Source organism: Heloderma suspectum, chromosome 13 (assembly GCF_057233095.1).
Source record: "Heloderma suspectum isolate Gila_16-S chromosome 13, 16-S_ref, whole genome shotgun sequence".
Taxonomy (NCBI): domain Eukaryota; kingdom Metazoa; phylum Chordata; class Lepidosauria; order Squamata; family Helodermatidae; genus Heloderma; species Heloderma suspectum.
This window is the reverse complement of record NC_139470.1, coordinates 5,001,499-5,018,324: the sequence shown is the minus strand read 5'-3', so window position 1 is coordinate 5,018,324 and position 16,826 is coordinate 5,001,499. Positions and strand designations below refer to the sequence as shown.

Sequence of the window (16,826 nt, the reverse complement as noted above, 5' to 3'; positions counted from 1 at the left end):
TGGCACCTTGGGTTGTTGAGGGAGAAACAACAAACCATGGGTTAAAATTCTGGATTATTTTTCCCTCAACAGCCCAGAATGCCAGATTCAGATGTCACAGCAAACAACCCAGGATTCCTAGATTGTTCAGCAAAGCAGAAGCAGCGAGCAGTCAGGAGGCAGCACGCTTACTCACTCCTGCGCCATTACGAATACTCTATGGTTTAAACAACCCAGGAACTTTGTGACATGCAAACCAGGTCCTTTACACTAACAGCATAAAAAGGGAAGGATATTTAAAACACAAAAGACTTGTTCTTTTAGTGGAGGCAAGATAGAACCTAGGCGGGGCTCCTCCTGCCAGTGAGAAAGATGGTTTGTATTGCACAGCATCTGAGAGTGGGTGGGAGGAGCTAACCCATCACGGAACCCTCTTTCATAGACAGAGAGGAGCAAGTATGGTCCAGAAGGCTGATTGAGCAGGAAACTGGACGGGAGCCCTGGGGTTGCAAGGTGGGGACCTGATCTTCAAACAATGTGATCCAGGTCTGGGATGGGAGCAAAACTATATCTAGCAAGGAGGCTGGACTTCAAGATCTATTGGCCCCTTTCAAAACCTATGTTTCATTTTGAAGAAGCCAAACATCACTTGCACGGTGATGGGTTTTTTCCTGCTATGTTTAGAATTACATTTTGCCTTGCTTTTATTATATTTATATCCCGCGTTTTGCAAGGGATCTAAAGCAGCTTACATGGCCCTCCTCCTCTCCATTTTATCCTCACAACAACTCTGTGAGAACACTAGGCTGAGAGTTAGTGATTGGCCCAAAGTCACCCAGGGAGTGACTGGGTGAGAGTGGGGACTACAGCAGGGACTAGAACCCAGACCTCCCAGGTCCCAGTCCAACACTCTAACTACCACACCAGACTGGCTCTCTTTGCTTTTATTATTTTATCTTTTTATTCTTTTCACCACCTTGAGTGTGCCTTTGGCACAGAAAGACAGGATATAAATATACCAAGATCACATAACAAATGCTTGCATTATATGCAGACTTTCCAAATGCAATAAATGCACCACTTCACAATAGTAGAAACACGACAAGATGAAGATAGATATACAGGCCTGGCGCCAGCACCTGGTATGATGGGGCAAGTGTCAGGGCCCAGTACTGCTGCTGCTGGGCTGCAGACACCACCACTGCAGCCAATTCGGCTCAGCTGGATGACAGTGGTGACGAGTGGAACTCCACATCCACACAGCACACATGTACTGGCTGGTACCATTAACATGGGACAGAGGGCCAGTAAACATGCATGGGCAGGGAGTTCTGCTTGGCGCCACTACCACTAGGCGACACACACATACACAGAAGCCCCTCTTGGCCTCCTGGCAGACCTCAGGGGAAGCCCGGAGATGGCACCAAGCAGAGCTTGCATGCATGGACTGTCTATCACCACCATGGCAGGACCATTAATGATGCTGGTCCTGTCCCCATCATGTGCACATCAGGGGCAGGGGCAGCATTGTTAATATGGTGGTGACAGCTAGAACATGTCTGCAGGCTGGAAGCTCTCCTTGGTGCCACAGTCTGCCAAATAAGAGGCGAGGGAAGCAAGGAAGGAAGGAAGTGGTGGGGAGGCATTGGGTGGGGAGGGGTGTCCCGCATTGGTGGTGGTGGGGAATCCCACAATGCTGTGGGGCAAGGGGATTAAGCTGTTTCCCCAGGGCTGCCCCGAATCTGGAACCAGGCCTGTATACACTATGTACGTATATAAAGCCAGTCTTTCGACCAAGCCACCTCCTTACCTGTCAAGTTAGACCTTAGCTGATCTAGTTCAGATGACATGTGTGCAAATTGCTGTTCTTTTTGGTTTAGTTTTTCAACAGTTTCTAGTGGAATAAAATGCAGCATTGGTCAGAGTTCAGTTCAGCTTTTTAAAAGAGTTTTCATTTTATTCAGTAAGGCATTTATGATCAAAGGAAGCTATTCTTTCTCTCTCCCTGCAACCCCATTTTTAAAAACATTAAAATTACCTTCTTGGGAAGCCTACCTTGCATAGATTTTTGTACACTTTCTGCCTCATCACCAGCCTTAGAAAATTTTCCTTTCTAGAAAAAAAACAAGGGGGGAAGGGGAGAAAGCACATTTAACCATTTGGCTTTAATATGTTAGGATAATATAAACTACACTGAAAAGTAGCATTGATAAATGTTTAGATCTACACAGCTCAATACAGCTTTAAGCCAGGTAGAAAGAATGCAGAAAGTTTTAATTGAGAAGGAAAGGCTAATATTTATTTAGCCAATTTTACTGAAAAAGCAAGTCATCCTTATTTATTTATTTATTTATTTATTGCATTTATACCCCGCCTTTCTCCCTCTCGCAAGGAACTCAAGGCGGCTTACATTATCCTCCTCCTCACCGTTGTATCCTCACAACAACAACCCTGTGAGGTAGGTTGGGCTGAGAGTCTGTGACTGGCCCAAAGTCACCCAGTGAGCTTCCATGGCCAAGTGGGGACTAGAACCCGGATCTCCCGGCTCCCAGTCCGTCACTCTCACCACTACACTACACTGGCTCTCCTTGAGCAAATAAGGATGACTCGATATGAAACGTGTGAGAAATTTCCCTTCTAATAGCCCCAAAGCAAAGCTCAAGTGTACAAGCATGATTTCCTCCAATGGTTACTCACCAAATCTTCAAGCTCTTTTTCCAAAGTATCTTTAAGTTGATTTACTGCACCCAAGTGATTTTCAAGATCAAGAAGTTTTTTCTCTTTCCCCTGCAGTTCTTTGACTAGACTAGCAGCCTAGCAAAGATGATCATGTAGCATAAAAATAAAAATTACAAAAGGAAAAAATAAAATAAAGGACTTGGTCAAAGTGACAAATAAAAATATATATGTTAAAACAGAAAGTGAAAACAAAAAATACATGAAATAAACTGAAGGGAAAATGGTGTTAAATTGAAATTGCAAAATATAAATAAGTTTCATTTATAGCAGCACATATGCTATGATTATGAAATTTGAAAATCATCTTCATTTTAGGCTCCAATCCTGAATACTCTTCCTAGGAAGCAAGTCCAACTGAAAATCGATGAAGATTACCTCACAATTGCACCGATAATTCTTTTGATCACACTAAGAACAACATTTGCCACATTACAGCAAATATTCATGTGATTTAAGTTATCAACTGCACAGACCAGGAACAGCCTTTTAAAGATAAATATTAACTGACTAACTTAGAGGAAACCTTAAGTTCCATGGGACTTAAAGTCCGGGTTCAGATGATTAGCAGGGGAAACAATGCAGCGTCAGTTGTTTCTTCCACTCTTGCACATGCCAGTCACACGACTAGGATTACCCCAATTACCCTCTCTGCATCACGGGTTGCCATGTCATCTGAATCCGGCATGTGGTGTGTGTAGTGCATTTTCATCCATCCTACAACCCACGGCTTGCAGTATGGGTTGTAGGGTGGGTGAAAATGCACTACGACTGCACCTCACACCAGGTTTGGATGACATGAAAACCCGCAGTGCGGGGAATTAGGAAGATCCCAGTCGCACGACTGGCATGGGTGGGGGAAATTACTGCCGCTGCTGTGTTTCCCCCACTAATAATGTGAACAAGTTCAACTATCAGTGCCTAGAAGCCTGAAATCTAGGATCTAAGACATCGTATGATGAAATGTTGTAACAGGCATAAAAAGCACTCTTATCATTGCAGTATTTACTTGTGCAGTATTTATTTGTGAACGAAGGAAGGCTATTAACTATGTTCCCCAAACTGTGCCCAGTGAAAGATCTGAGAGCACCTGATGCCACAGCATTGCTGAAGCTAAGCAGATAAAGACACAATCAGTTTCCTGCATGAGGGTCCACTGGGAGCCCCAAGTAACACCAAGTATAAGACATATTTTTTTTGGAAACCTATTTACACCTGTTTCATTCCATACTCCAAAGAAAGGCAGGGCAATCTTGTGTTCACAGAAATACAAGGTCTCCCCAAGGCACCCACTACCTTCTCCCCAATGTGAAGGATAGGGGGAAGCATGGGAGCTTGACTCCCACTCCTTATCGCATCCTGGGTAGCATCCTGGGAGCTAAGAACCAGTTCAAACAGACCCTCTGTCCCTGAGGGAGAGCCTGGAACTCTACAGTTAAAACAAGCTGTAAATTTCCAAAGGATTAGGGGTATGGAAATGTGCCCAGTGTCACCTGCATGCACTATTCTACTAACACAGTCAATGCATAGCCCTAAATAGCTCTCCAGATAAGAATATAAGAGGAGCCCTGCTGGATTAGATGAGCCCAATATCCTGTTTCCTACTGTGGATGACTAATGCTTATAGGAAGTTCCAAAGTGGGGAGTTCCCTGCCTTATCCTCTATGAATTTGTCTGATTCCCATTTAAAGCCATCTAAGTCAGTGGCCATCACCACAGTTATGTGGCAGCAAATTCCATAGTTTAACTACTGCACTGTGTGAGGTACTCCCTTTTGTCTATGTGTTAGATGCAGTGCATGTTTTGTATATCGTTAAAATCTCATGAGGTGATGCAAAAATACTATTTTGTAACACCTACTCTATTAAAAAAAACTTAGGTTGTCTCAAAACAGCACAAATTAAAGTTTAAAAATGGAAAAAGCAAATAAACAGATGGATGTTGGTACAAACCTGGCTACTTTCATTATTTCTGTCATTCTCTAAACTCTGTATCTTTTTTTCGGCTGCCTCAAGCTCCTTGCTAAGTTTCTCCAACTCCAGTTTACCTTCAGAACTGGCCATATGAAGGGCATCAAGTTCCAAGAGCTTTGCTTCGGTGGTTTTTATCTTTGCTTTAAAACTATCAATTGCCTTGGTTTGTTCCTTGCACTTGGCCTGGAGGCCCTCCAGCTCCTTTACCTTTATCTCAGCTTCCTGCAACTTGTTTAGAGTGTCTTCCATTTCCACCAGATGCTGATCTTCAGCACTTTCTAGTTTGGTCTTCAAGGCCTCCAAGCTCCTCTCCTTCTCCTCTGTGACTTCCAGCAGCTTCTCTTTCAGAGCTTCAACCTCCTTCATGAGGTATGACCTCTCATTGTCTTGCTTTAGTTTTAGGTTTGATGTTTCACTCTGATGCTCCACTCTCATCTTCTCAAGCTGGGTCTTGAGCTCTGCAAATTCAGCGGTCTGAGCCCCAACTCCTTTGCTGAAGGAGATCTTCAGTTCTTCCATCGCTTGATGATGTGAAGCAATAGCAGACTCCAGCTTGGATTTCCACAGCTCAATCACCTCCAAATTTTCCTTGTGGGCAGTATCTAGTTTTGTTTTCAGGGATTCATTCTCTTTTGCCACTTTTTTGTTGGATGCCAACAAGGTTTTGATTTCCTTCTGGAATGATTCTTCACTGATCCCAAGCTTCTCTCTCACTGATTTCATCTCATCCTGATGCTCCTTGCTTAGACACGCCATCTTCTCTTGCAGAGTGCTTACTTCTTGTAGCAATGAGAGAGAAGTATCCACATTGCTGATGGGCTTACTGGAATCTAGTCTTGCTCGCAGCTCAGTTACTTCCTTCTCCCGCAGTACTAGATCTCTTTCCAGTTCCATGATCCGAGATTTTTCCGATACAGTGGCCACCTACAATCAACAGTATTTTTTTTAAAAAAGAGAGGAAAAATAATTATAACAGGTTGCACTTAAAAGTATAGTGGAATATACTGATCACCTTCTCAGTATAGAATGTAGCTTCTCTTGTGCTTCTAAGGCAGGCTTCTGGAAGGTGAAACAGATACTGGTACTCTAGTCTAAATTTCTACTTCTGATTATATTGCTAATGGAATCCTATAAATACTCAATTAAAAGCTACTGAAGGTGCATCTGCAACAGCTTAATAACCTCCATTTAATTAAAAAAAGCTATTTGCCCCGCTTTAAACTAAAAGCAAACAGTCCTCACATGTATTCAGAATTAAGCTTTAAATTAATATTTTTCCTCTGTCCATGGACGGAGGTCAAATCAGTTCTTCCAATTGCTGGCAATGGGAGGGAAACATTTAGACAAGCTCTTGAGCATGTCTAAATGTTTCCTGGGTGCATGGTCAGGGGATAAGAGGGCATTTGATCCATTGGATCGACAGCCTCTCCCTCCCCGCTCACCAGCACACCCCAACACACCCATTTCCCCCCACTATGAGGTCAGAACTCTGACTTTTAGAGGGAGCCACTGGAGAGTCCGTCTGAGGTTGGACTTCTGTCTACAGCCTCAGGGGTTTTTTTTTCTGAACAATCACATGGTCCCTGGGATGCTGTCAAAGGAGCATAGGATTACTCTCTAAGCTCATTACACATAGCATGTTTTACTTTTTTTTAAAGCATGAGGCAGATCTCGTTTTGACTGGGGCTGGAGGCAAAGTGTGGAGCTGCCCCTTCAACTATACTGGATGAGGCTTGGCCCTAATATATTTACGGTTCTTCCATTTCCATTGTGTTTTTAGGAATATACATAAAACATCTCATGTGTAAATCTTTAAAAATGTTAGGTGTGAAGCCGCTCTTTCAGAGAAGATTTATGAAATCCCTGTACTGGTATGTTTGACACAACCCAGTATAAGCGGTGCGTGAACCAATGCTCAGTGCAAAAAAATGATATTTCCTTAGCTTTATTCATTTCTGAGATTCTGAGAAGAGTTTATGTGTGAACAAGCAAGGGACTGAATACCTAAGAAATACCACCAGCAGGAAGATCCTTAGTCAGGCAGAACCTATTGCCCTTAAAAGAACTTTCAAGAGAATTGTTTTTCATTGTGCCTGCAGACTGGAGAGTATTTACCCAGAAGAGCCAAGGTACTAACTGTTTTCTTCAGATAAATAAATCATAATGGACACCAACTCAATGCAAAATGAGAAGCTGACAATTATGTGAATCCTTCATTATCGTCCAGAAACAGGATTTGGCAGCTGGCTTCAAGATTGCTGCAAAGGCCTGAGAACTTTAGCCAATTTTATTGAAAAGAAGCAATGTCTATGAATTTGCAGAACAATTTTTCCCTTTGCTCTCATAAACCAAAGTTGAAAGATCAGTAAAAAGCAATCTGTTATACACAGGAGTCCATATATGGTATCTGCAAATACTGAAATGAAAACTCCAGAATAAAACAAGCTTTTCATAAAATCCTGGGTGTGGCAGATAGATGACAATCCCCACCCATCCACCTACCGCCCACCGACCCCCACCCCATGAATTAAATGGTATAAATGCATCCATAGACCAGCTCTCTCTAAATCTTGTGAAGTCTTTTTTTCTCCCCTCCAAGACTGTAAACAAGCGACATGTTCCAATCTTGGACACTGGCAATTTTCTGATTAAGAGGAAAAGGGTCCCTTTAATTAAGAGTCTCATACATCTGCAAAAGAAATCTCCAAGTACAGTTTGGAACAGGCATTAGCAATTTGATATGCCTCATAATAAGAACAAGGGTTTGATCATTAGAAACGGAACATCCAATTAGCACAGGTTCAAAATCAAGTTCTAGCCACAAACTATTCCATCTCAAAGAAAACATTAAAATAAAAAGTTGTGCTAAGTCTGCTAAAGAGTACAAAAGAAAGTGTGGGTGGTGGGAAGAGACTCAAAACTTTTTCAAACCCTGAAAGGGGGCTAGATGTCTGAAGTGACCTACATTCAGTTGAGGCACTGCTGAGCCAAGGATGGCTTTGTAGGTACTGACATCAGGTGCAAGGTTCACCTTATTTAGAAAGGTCTTCAATGGGGCTCTTGCTAGAAACACTCTAAAGGCTGGGATTGCTGCTGTCAAGCTTTGCTACTGAACAAGGCTGACAGAAATAGGAGAGAGAAAGAGAGAAGAAAGAGGTAGATATGCCATACAATATGAGCCCCTGAAGGTCTTCATGAAAGGCCAAGTCTCTATAAAAGCCCCACAAGAAACTGAGAAGGTACTGATCTAACCAAATAGGATTAAGATCTTGCCTTAATACATAGATGACTGCAGGAAGATCCACCACCAAGTTGAACTGGAACACCAAACTAAATCTTCACAAATCACTATTTTATTATTAGTGGATGAGTGATTTAACCGGCTAAATGCTGGTACATGGATTTTTTAAGTCTTTGGGCATGTTTTAGATTTAGTCTTCTCTACCCCTGTCTTTGAAAGTATCTTACCTGGATTTCGTTGTAGTAAGACAGCTATTTTAAGAAGTGAATTGTAAGTTTAATTGGGCCTGACATCCTCATGCTCTTCTTTAACAGTGCAATGGCAAGTGGGAGACAGGACTGTGCACTCTTTTCCAAGACATATTATGCCCACTCAGCTCCAGCATCAGGAACTTTCCCCATCACATGAAAGAGGTCTTGTTCATTAAACAGTGAAGTCCATTACCCTAGTGTCTTCTAACTCTCTCTGGAGTTTGTCAGCTTTGGTCTTTTCAAAGAGCAGGCTCTGTTCAAGCTCCTTAATGCGGGCATGCTCCAGTTTGGTCTGCGTCTGTTAGTAAAAAGGGAAAGGAAGAGAACACAACAGTGCCACCATCTCATGCCAGCACAAGGCGAAAGAGGAGCTACATGCAGGATGTGCCACCAGTTGTCTTCTACCAGTGATGAGCAGCAAAAGATGCATGTGGGTAACAAAACAAAAAGGGGGGGGGGATGAGCAAGGTGATGCTGCAGATGAAAGACTGACTTGAAAATGTAACATATGGCTGATATGTTGAGAGAAAAGATGTGCACACACATAAAGAGACAAGGGAGCATAGACAAAAAGAAAGTGGCAAGGTAAATTCATGCAGCCAAAGTTATTTATCAGTGTGACAATTATCAGCACAAATTAGAATAGTTAATGCTTTGCAAGACACAATTCAAATACCTGAAGGGCCGTCACATAGAAGAGGGCAAAGACTTATTCTCTGCTGCCCCAAAAGCCAGGCCTAGATTTAATGGGCTTAAGTTACAGGAGGGTAGATCTCATTTGAACATGAAGAGAAACAAGATGTAGTGATGGCCACCCCTTTGGATGGCTGTAAAATGGGATTGTACAAATTCATGGAGGAGGAGAAAGCTGTCAGTGGCTACTAGTCCTGATGGCTATATGCTACTTCCAGTATCAGAGGCAGTATGCCTATGTACACCAGTTACTGGGGAAGGAGGGTGCTGTTGCACTCATGTCCTGCTTGTGGGTTTCCCATGGGAATCTGGTTGGCCACCGTGTGAACAGAATGCTGGACTGGATGGAGCGTGGGCCTGATCCAGCATGGCTCTTCTTATATTTTATCTTCTTATGTTCTTGACAGCAAGGGCAATTCAACAATGGACCTAGGGGAGGTGGGGTGGGCTCCCTCTTGCTAGAGGTCTTCAGCCATCCGTTAGGGATGCTCTAGCCCTGGGTTTCAAGCAGGGGTTGGATTTGATGGCCTACAAGGCTGCCTCCAACTCTATGATTCTATCCTTCATCTCTCTACAGTGAATACTGAATGCCTGTACATATCTGACTCCTGGGTTTTTTGGTGAAATATAGGCTTGTGTGTGTTTTTTAAGGATTGTGGTAGCAAGCAAGATGTCTTTCCACATTTCTGCTTATGGCCCAACTGGCCAAGTCTGAATGCATCCCTAGAGGCCTATGACTTCATTTTCTTGGTCTTGCTGTGCTTAATAGTTTCTACTGTTAAATCTAGAAGAGTCAAGAATTGCATGTTTTTCAAAACACAGAAACGGTACAAATCTGCACTTAAATGAAACCGCTTCCTCTAAGGGAAATAACTAAAAATAACTAAATAGATTTCTTCCAAAGACGTATTTGGGGTTTCTTGAGGACATCTTATTAGTGACTTTCCACAGGAAACTCGTCAAAAGGAACAGCTACAAACTGATCAGAAGTAGTGAAAGTGGGGGGGGGGGAGTCTCCAACATAAGACAGCTGAAAATTGCTTCAGACAGGTGAAGTTAAGAGACTCCAATGCCTTCAACATATATTAATGAGGCACACCTCTGAAACCTGATCATAAATGGTGAGCATTATAAATTGTGGAACTTTAGAACAGCTAGTGTACAATGGGTCTCATAAATAGCTCCCTGGTCAGTCACAGGTTTTCGTGGAGGGCCATGTGGAGAAAAATGAGAAAGAGACAGGACTAGAATCAGAGGCCCATGCCCTAGTAGGGGGCCCACTCTAATCTCTGGAGCATCTTGGTTCTACCACTGCTCCTCCTTGCTTCTATTTGTTCCCCTGCACTCTCTGAATGAGCAAGCAACGAGAGGAGTGAGGAGAAGGAGCAGTAACCTCTGCACAGCTTAACCTCTTCCTCTGGAAGTTGTACAGATTGGACCCAGAAAGAAAGGTAAGTGAAAGGGGACGGCAGCAGTTGTGAAGAGGAGGTGGGCACACTCAGAGCATCTTACCCAAGGGTGCCCCAAAACCTTGAACAAGCATTGGTGAGGGTGATGGGCCGGTGACTCAACCACCATTCTTAAAGTGGACTGCGAGGAAAATCTAGTTGCTGGTTCAACCTAAATATGGCTCCTAGCACAAATAAATCATTGCTCTTCCATTGTAAGCTATAAGTGGAATTGCAATTGACTTTCCACACTATCATGGAATATTTTGCACTTTCTGTGTGTACGTCCTACTGCACACCATGACAACATTATTTTTTTAATTGTGGGTTATTGTGAATGAACCCAAATGCTCCCACAGCAAGTGGGATTGTTTAAACAACCAACAGACCTTCCATCTGTGGTTTGGTTAGCACAATGTGCACACCAGGAACTCTGACTTGTCTCTCTCTTGACAAGCCAGAGAAAGAACCCATGCTTTGTTGTAGGGTTGTTTCTCTGACTTGTTGTGGGAGAGACAAGTCAGAGTTCCTGATTTGCATGTAATGCTAACTAAACCATGGACAGAAAGTCTGTGGGTGACTTAGCCACTCCTGCTTGCAGCAGGTGCAATTGGGCTCATTCACAATAACCCACATGTTCTAATCACATCGGTGTCCTCAGCACTACTCTTCCATCTTTGTTAAGGTGGTTTTGACACAGGAAGTGACCTATTGGGCAGCTGAACCTATCACAGCTCAGCACGCATTCACTATATTCCTTGCAGTGGGTGTCATTTTTATTATCCTTTTTCCATAATTGATTTTTTTGTAGCAATAGCACACTTTTTCAGCCATATTTGGTTCTCTTTTTAAAAAAAATCAAAATAGCATAATACCACGTAATACCACTATACTCCTACAATGCGCTCTCTCTCTCTCTCTCTCTCTCTAATGATGGGGGGAAAAACCCTTTCCAGGGTTTTTTTTTAATTGCCACTATATCCCTATAATGCTATAATATCTTTTCTTTGAAGAAGCATTATCAGGGTATAGTGCTAATTTTTAAAAAAATCATTATTAAGAAAGACGTTTTGAGTCAACATCATTGACCAACTTGCTAAAATGGCGCCTACTTCAAAGAAGTATATGCTGAGCTGATAGGTTCAACTGCCAGATGGGTCACTTCTCATGTTAATGACAGACCTCTTTAAAAAACATGGAAGAGTACCGAAAGACAATCTATATCTCTGGAGATGGCATTACACTTTTGTCCTTCATAAAAAAAGTTGGACTTCCTCCATTAAGAAAAAAGATGGAAGCAGCACTGGAAAAACACAAGAGGATTACAAGTGGATGACAACATCATGTGGATCTCCTGTGAAATGTGAGCAAATGAACCATAGTGATTCCACAATGAATCATTGGAAGCAGCCTTAGTATTAAACTCCCTACTGTAAATTCAGGAACAATGGATGCTGGAGAAGCTATTTTCTGCTCTAAAAAGCATCCTGCAAGGGCCAGATCTGGCCCTGGAGTCTTCACTTGCTAACACTTTAGACCCCAAACACAGAACTTGGTTAAGTAAAATCTCACTGATGTCAACTGGGGCTTCCATCCAGGCTATGTGTTTAGGACCAGAACATAAAAGAGACACTTCAAAAGTGTGCCAAGAAAGCCCTGCATTTAAGACGGATGCTAAGGGTTTAGCAGTTCTTTGCTTCACAACTAGCATGCCTGGTAGGGGAGGCACCTCCAGAATTAATTACCGAGTGTGACCTAGAAGGTCTGGTTGAGTTTGGCAGGTTTAGTGAGATCCAAGAGAAACAACTTAAAAAAACCCCAAAACCTCTCTTCCCTGAGAATATTTTGAGGTCTGCTCTACACATGCGGCAAAATGAGGTGGCAGAATAGACTGCGCCACTTCAGGCTCCAGTTGGGGGGTGGGGAGAATCACATTGTTGAATGCTACTGTCTGTTTAAAAAAAACAATAACCCTGCAAGTAGAAAACCAGCCCAGTACAGAGCAGACTCAGCTAGAATTTCCCTACCTGTTGTATTTTATTGCTTTTTTTTTTGGCAGGGAGCGTTTAACCCTGGGAAACATTAAAAAATGACATCCCTCCCCCACATGCCCAATGAAGTGGTATAGTCCACTCCTGCACCTTAGGATTGTACCACCACTTCTGCATGTGTAGACCTAGCCTAATGCACTTTATGAAATACTAATGGTGGCGCACATTTGGGAATGCCTAAACATTGATAATTTCTGCCATACAGCAACTACTAAAATGAGAGGCCAATGGGGACGGTTACAGATGTATATTACATTCTTCCTGTACAAGACCCTGATGCTGGGAAAGACTGAAGGCAAAAGGAGAAGGGGACGGCAGAGGATGAGATGGCTAGATAGCATCACGGATGCAATGAATATGAACTTGAGCACGCTCCGGGAGAGAGCGCAGGACAGGAAGGCCTGGCGTACTATGGTCCATGGGGTCACGAAGAGTCGGATACGACTGAACGACTGAACAACAACATACGAAGGTGACCTCATATACCTTACAGCAGCAGCCCTGAGGCAGCCTGGTGGTATCTCTGAAAAGTTTCATGGACGAGGACCACAGTTCAGTGGTAGAGCACACGTTTTGCATGCAGAAGGACCCAGATTCAATCCCTAGCATTTCCAATTAGAAAGGATCTGGCAGTAGATGAGGGAAATGTCTCTCTCAGCATGGTTAGCCACTGCCAACCAAAGCAGCTAATACTGGATTAGATGGACCAGTGGTCTGACCCGGTATAAGGGAAGGGTAGGCAACTTTTTGGGCTGTGGGATATTCGGCGATTTCAGTAACTGCCCTGGGAACCACCACAAAATGGCTGCCATGGGAAGCATGACAAAGAACAAGTACCTGCCCAAAGGACTGAGAACAAGAGAGAGGTGGGGTCTGAGTTTCAACACACTAAACAACTCCTTCGAACCCACAGTTTTCAGTACCAACAGAAACCTATTTCACAGAAATCCCAGCTGCTGGAAAGAAAATGTGTTATTTTCTTTTTAAGGCAGGTGGGTAGGACACCTTGGCAGCTGCCAAGAAAGATGTCCAGTGATGTACTGGTGCCTCTGGGCACCACACTGCCTTTCCATGGTATTAGGAACTCCATACACTCCTATATGTCTCTAAGTGGGTGGGACCATAACAGGTAAGAGAAGCTGCAGCAGCCATCTGTAGTATGATGATTGGAAAGGATGGGTGAGCCTCAACCCATTCAATGTGCACCCATAATATGGGCTGAGATTTATTTTTATTTATTTCATAACATTTATAAACCACTTTTCTACATATATGTAATCAAAGCAGTGTACAACTAATCTAGAAGCCAGACATCATTAAAGCAAATTAATTAAAACAATATTACAAGCAGTAATATTCAAAAAGCAGCGGCAGAACAATAAAGGCAAGATTGTGTTTTGTTTTTTTATGAAAAGCCAGATGTCTGCTTAAATAAAAATATTATAACAGCCCACCAAAGGGTGGGGGGAGGAGCTGCCAGGGAGAGAGTTCAATTACTGTGGGGCCACTCCTGAAAAAGTCCTGAACGTGGTACCTGCCAATCATAATGTTGATGGTGATGAGCTCAAGGGTGGGGCCTCTGAAGCTGATCAAAGAGTTCAGGCAGGCTCATGTGGGCGAAGAGTGTCCAACACGTAACCTGGTCCCATACTGTTAAGGGCCTTAAAGGTCAAGTATCAGAGAGGAACCTCTCCTACATTACAAGCGATCATCAGGGTCCCCTGAAAGAGACTCGTCTCCTCCCACTAGGACTACAACAGGACTTGATGCAAATCATTGTAAGGGCTGCTGGCTCTCTAGCATGCCAGACCAAGGGGAGCAAGATAAGTGGGATCCCAAACGCCTATTTATCTGACCCTCATCTCTTTTTGTAGTATTAGCTACAAAGAATTGATGAAAAGGAATGACCCTGTTCTACGAACGATTTGTTTTTATTTTGGGTTAGGTTTTTTGCATAGGAAGGGGAGCACGTTGGTCTCATGTGTTTCTCTTGTCTAGCTGTCTCAAAATTGTCAGGAGGCCATTTAAGTTTTTGGATTTACTTATGATGGAAATAAGAGGTTGGGCTGAAGATTTCATAGGCAAACAAGTCCTGGAAGTGAGAGGCTTATGCTTTGCTCCCAAGGCTGCTTTTCAGAACCTAATCTTTGGGGGTTTTGTTTGTTTTGACATCATTGGTTCCTATTTCTAGGATCAGATGCAAGTCAGCAAAAGGCATTGAAGAGATCACTAGAAGCAAAGCACCTTTCTATCTTAATTACCTCCAATAATATCACTACATAGATCAAAGGGAATTTGGAGGAAAAGAAGAATTTTAAAATTACATACTCTAGATTTTTTTTAAAAAACAAGCAAAGACGAGCTTAATCCCTCCCCCGAACATCTTCTGACACCCTCACATCTCTGCATTATCAACAGATCTCACCTATTTTGTATCATGCCCAATATTTTGGCCTTTCAGTTCAAATTCTAGGTCTTTATTTCTGCAGAGAAACTTCCAGAGGGATAGTCACATTAGTCTGCTGCAGCAAAAGAGAGAGTCCTGTACCACCTTAAAGACTAGCACTTTTATTATGGCACTTCGGTTGAAATGCACTCCAGTCCACAAAAGTTTATGTTGTAATAAATTTGTCAGTCTTTAAGGTGTCACAAAGACTCTTGTTTCTACATAGAGTTGACAACCTTTTTACCAGCCTTTGCTCCTCTGCCTCTAACAACACTTGGGCTTCAGTCGGTTTTATCTATGAAAAGCTACACACATTAAATTTCTGCGACTAAGTTATTTTACATTGTTGTAAAGGCACAGAAGCAGGCCCCGTCAGTTTTCCCTCCAACAGTCTATGTCTGCACCAGCATCTGCCTACTGGTAAGCTGTATTAAATGGCTCAGGAGATCATTCCAAAACCCCTGTGCTGGAAGGCTTAGAACCCAAAGTGTAGGGGGGGCAGCTCATACTGCCCTTATACAAATGGATGGTGCAACCACACTTAGAAGACTGTGTACAATTTTTATCACCACACTGAAGAAAGGCTACTGTCAAAGTGGAAAAAGGACAATCAAAATGATCAAGGGGCTAGAGCGACTCCCCTATGAGGAACAGTGGAAACGTTACAACATCTGGAACTATTTAGCTTAGAAAAACGGTCAGTAATAGAGGTGTATACAATTATGCAAAGTGGATAGGGAAACATTTTTCTCCCTCTCCCATAATACTAGAACCCAGGGTCATCTCATGAAGCTGAATTGTGGAATTTGCTACCATAAGATGAAGTGATGGCTACCAAGTTGGTTGGCTTTAGAAGGGGATTAGACAAATTCATGGAGGATAAGGTTATCAATGGGTACTAGTCCTGATGGTTATGTGCTACCTCCATTATCAAAAGTGCACATGCCTACGTACACCAGTTGCTGGGAAACAGAAGTGGGATGGTGCTATTGCACTCATGTCCTACTTGTGGGCTTCCCACAGGCAGCTGGTTAGCCACAATGTGAACAGAATGCTGGACTAGATACATTTTCGGTCTGAAGAGCCTGGCTCTTCTTACATTCTTATGGTCTTAACCTTTTAGCAAATGTTCAAACAAAAGCCACTAGCCACGTTACAATTATCCCTGAAAAGAAAAGGCCTTTTACGGGAGAAGACATCTGCTAGGGAAAAAAGTAAGACTGGGAGATCCAGCATAGAAAAGATTTGGGTGCATAAGGAAAGCACAAAATACAAAACAAAAACAAAAAAAGGAAGGGACAGGTCACATGCAGATTTCATTCGAACACACCATGAGCCTGGTTTGGAACAGCAGAGGAGGCCAAGATCACTATGGCTAGCTGTGCACAGGGAACACTGAAGGAAGCACAGCAGAAAACAAGCTTCAGGCTTAAGAAGAATTCTATTTTGCTTGGGGATCTCTGTTCTGTAGCAGAGATCTTATTGAGGAAGTAACCAAAAGTGTCCTTATTAGGTTGGTAAGATTCTTCCTATCTAACACATGCAAAAAGTGTGTGTGGGGAGAGAGAATCTATCTATGTAATGAAGGGAAGATGTTCTACTAAGTCACTGAAGGCTGGACAGCTGGGTGATACGATAAATGAGGATTAGCTTTCATTACAGATTTCCTCCTTTGACTTGCCCTTTTAGCATTTTATGAAAGGTGAAACAACTGTTTGTGCATCACGACTACCCATGGGTTGTTTAAACCATGGGTAGCTGTGACCATGCGGACGCAAACAAGCGTGCTGCCTCCTGACCGCTTACCCCCTTCCACTTTGCTAAACAACCAACCCAATCCTGGGTTGGGTTTGGGACATCCGAACCTGGCACTCTGGATCGTTTAGAGAGGAACAACTCCCATGGCTTGTTGTTGGGTTAAAACTCTGGGTCGTTTCTCCCACAACAACTGAGAGTGCCAAGTTTGGACATCAAAGTGTTCCTTGGGTTGTTTAGAAAAACAGAAGCA

At 42.9% G+C, this 16,826-nt stretch overlaps 1 protein-coding gene across 9 annotated transcripts in view; it reads right to left on the bottom strand.

Moving 5' to 3' along the window:
- CLIP1 (CAP-Gly domain containing linker protein 1) overlaps positions 1-16,826 on the bottom strand; it is a 141,349-nt gene that overhangs the window by 39,662 nt on the left and 84,861 nt on the right. For all 9 annotated transcript variants that reach the window (XM_084819237.1, XM_084819234.1, XM_084819235.1 and 6 more), the window contains 5 exons: positions 8,374-8,478; positions 4,668-5,612; positions 2,677-2,793; positions 2,035-2,092; positions 1,790-1,873 (listed from right to left, as the gene is read on the bottom strand). In XM_084819237.1, the coding sequence (XP_084675363.1) occupies positions 1,790-1,873; positions 2,035-2,092; positions 2,677-2,793; positions 4,668-5,612; positions 8,374-8,478 (1,309 nt within the window). The remainder of the gene's footprint in view (positions 1-1,789; positions 1,874-2,034; positions 2,093-2,676; positions 2,794-4,667; positions 5,613-8,373; positions 8,479-16,826) is intronic.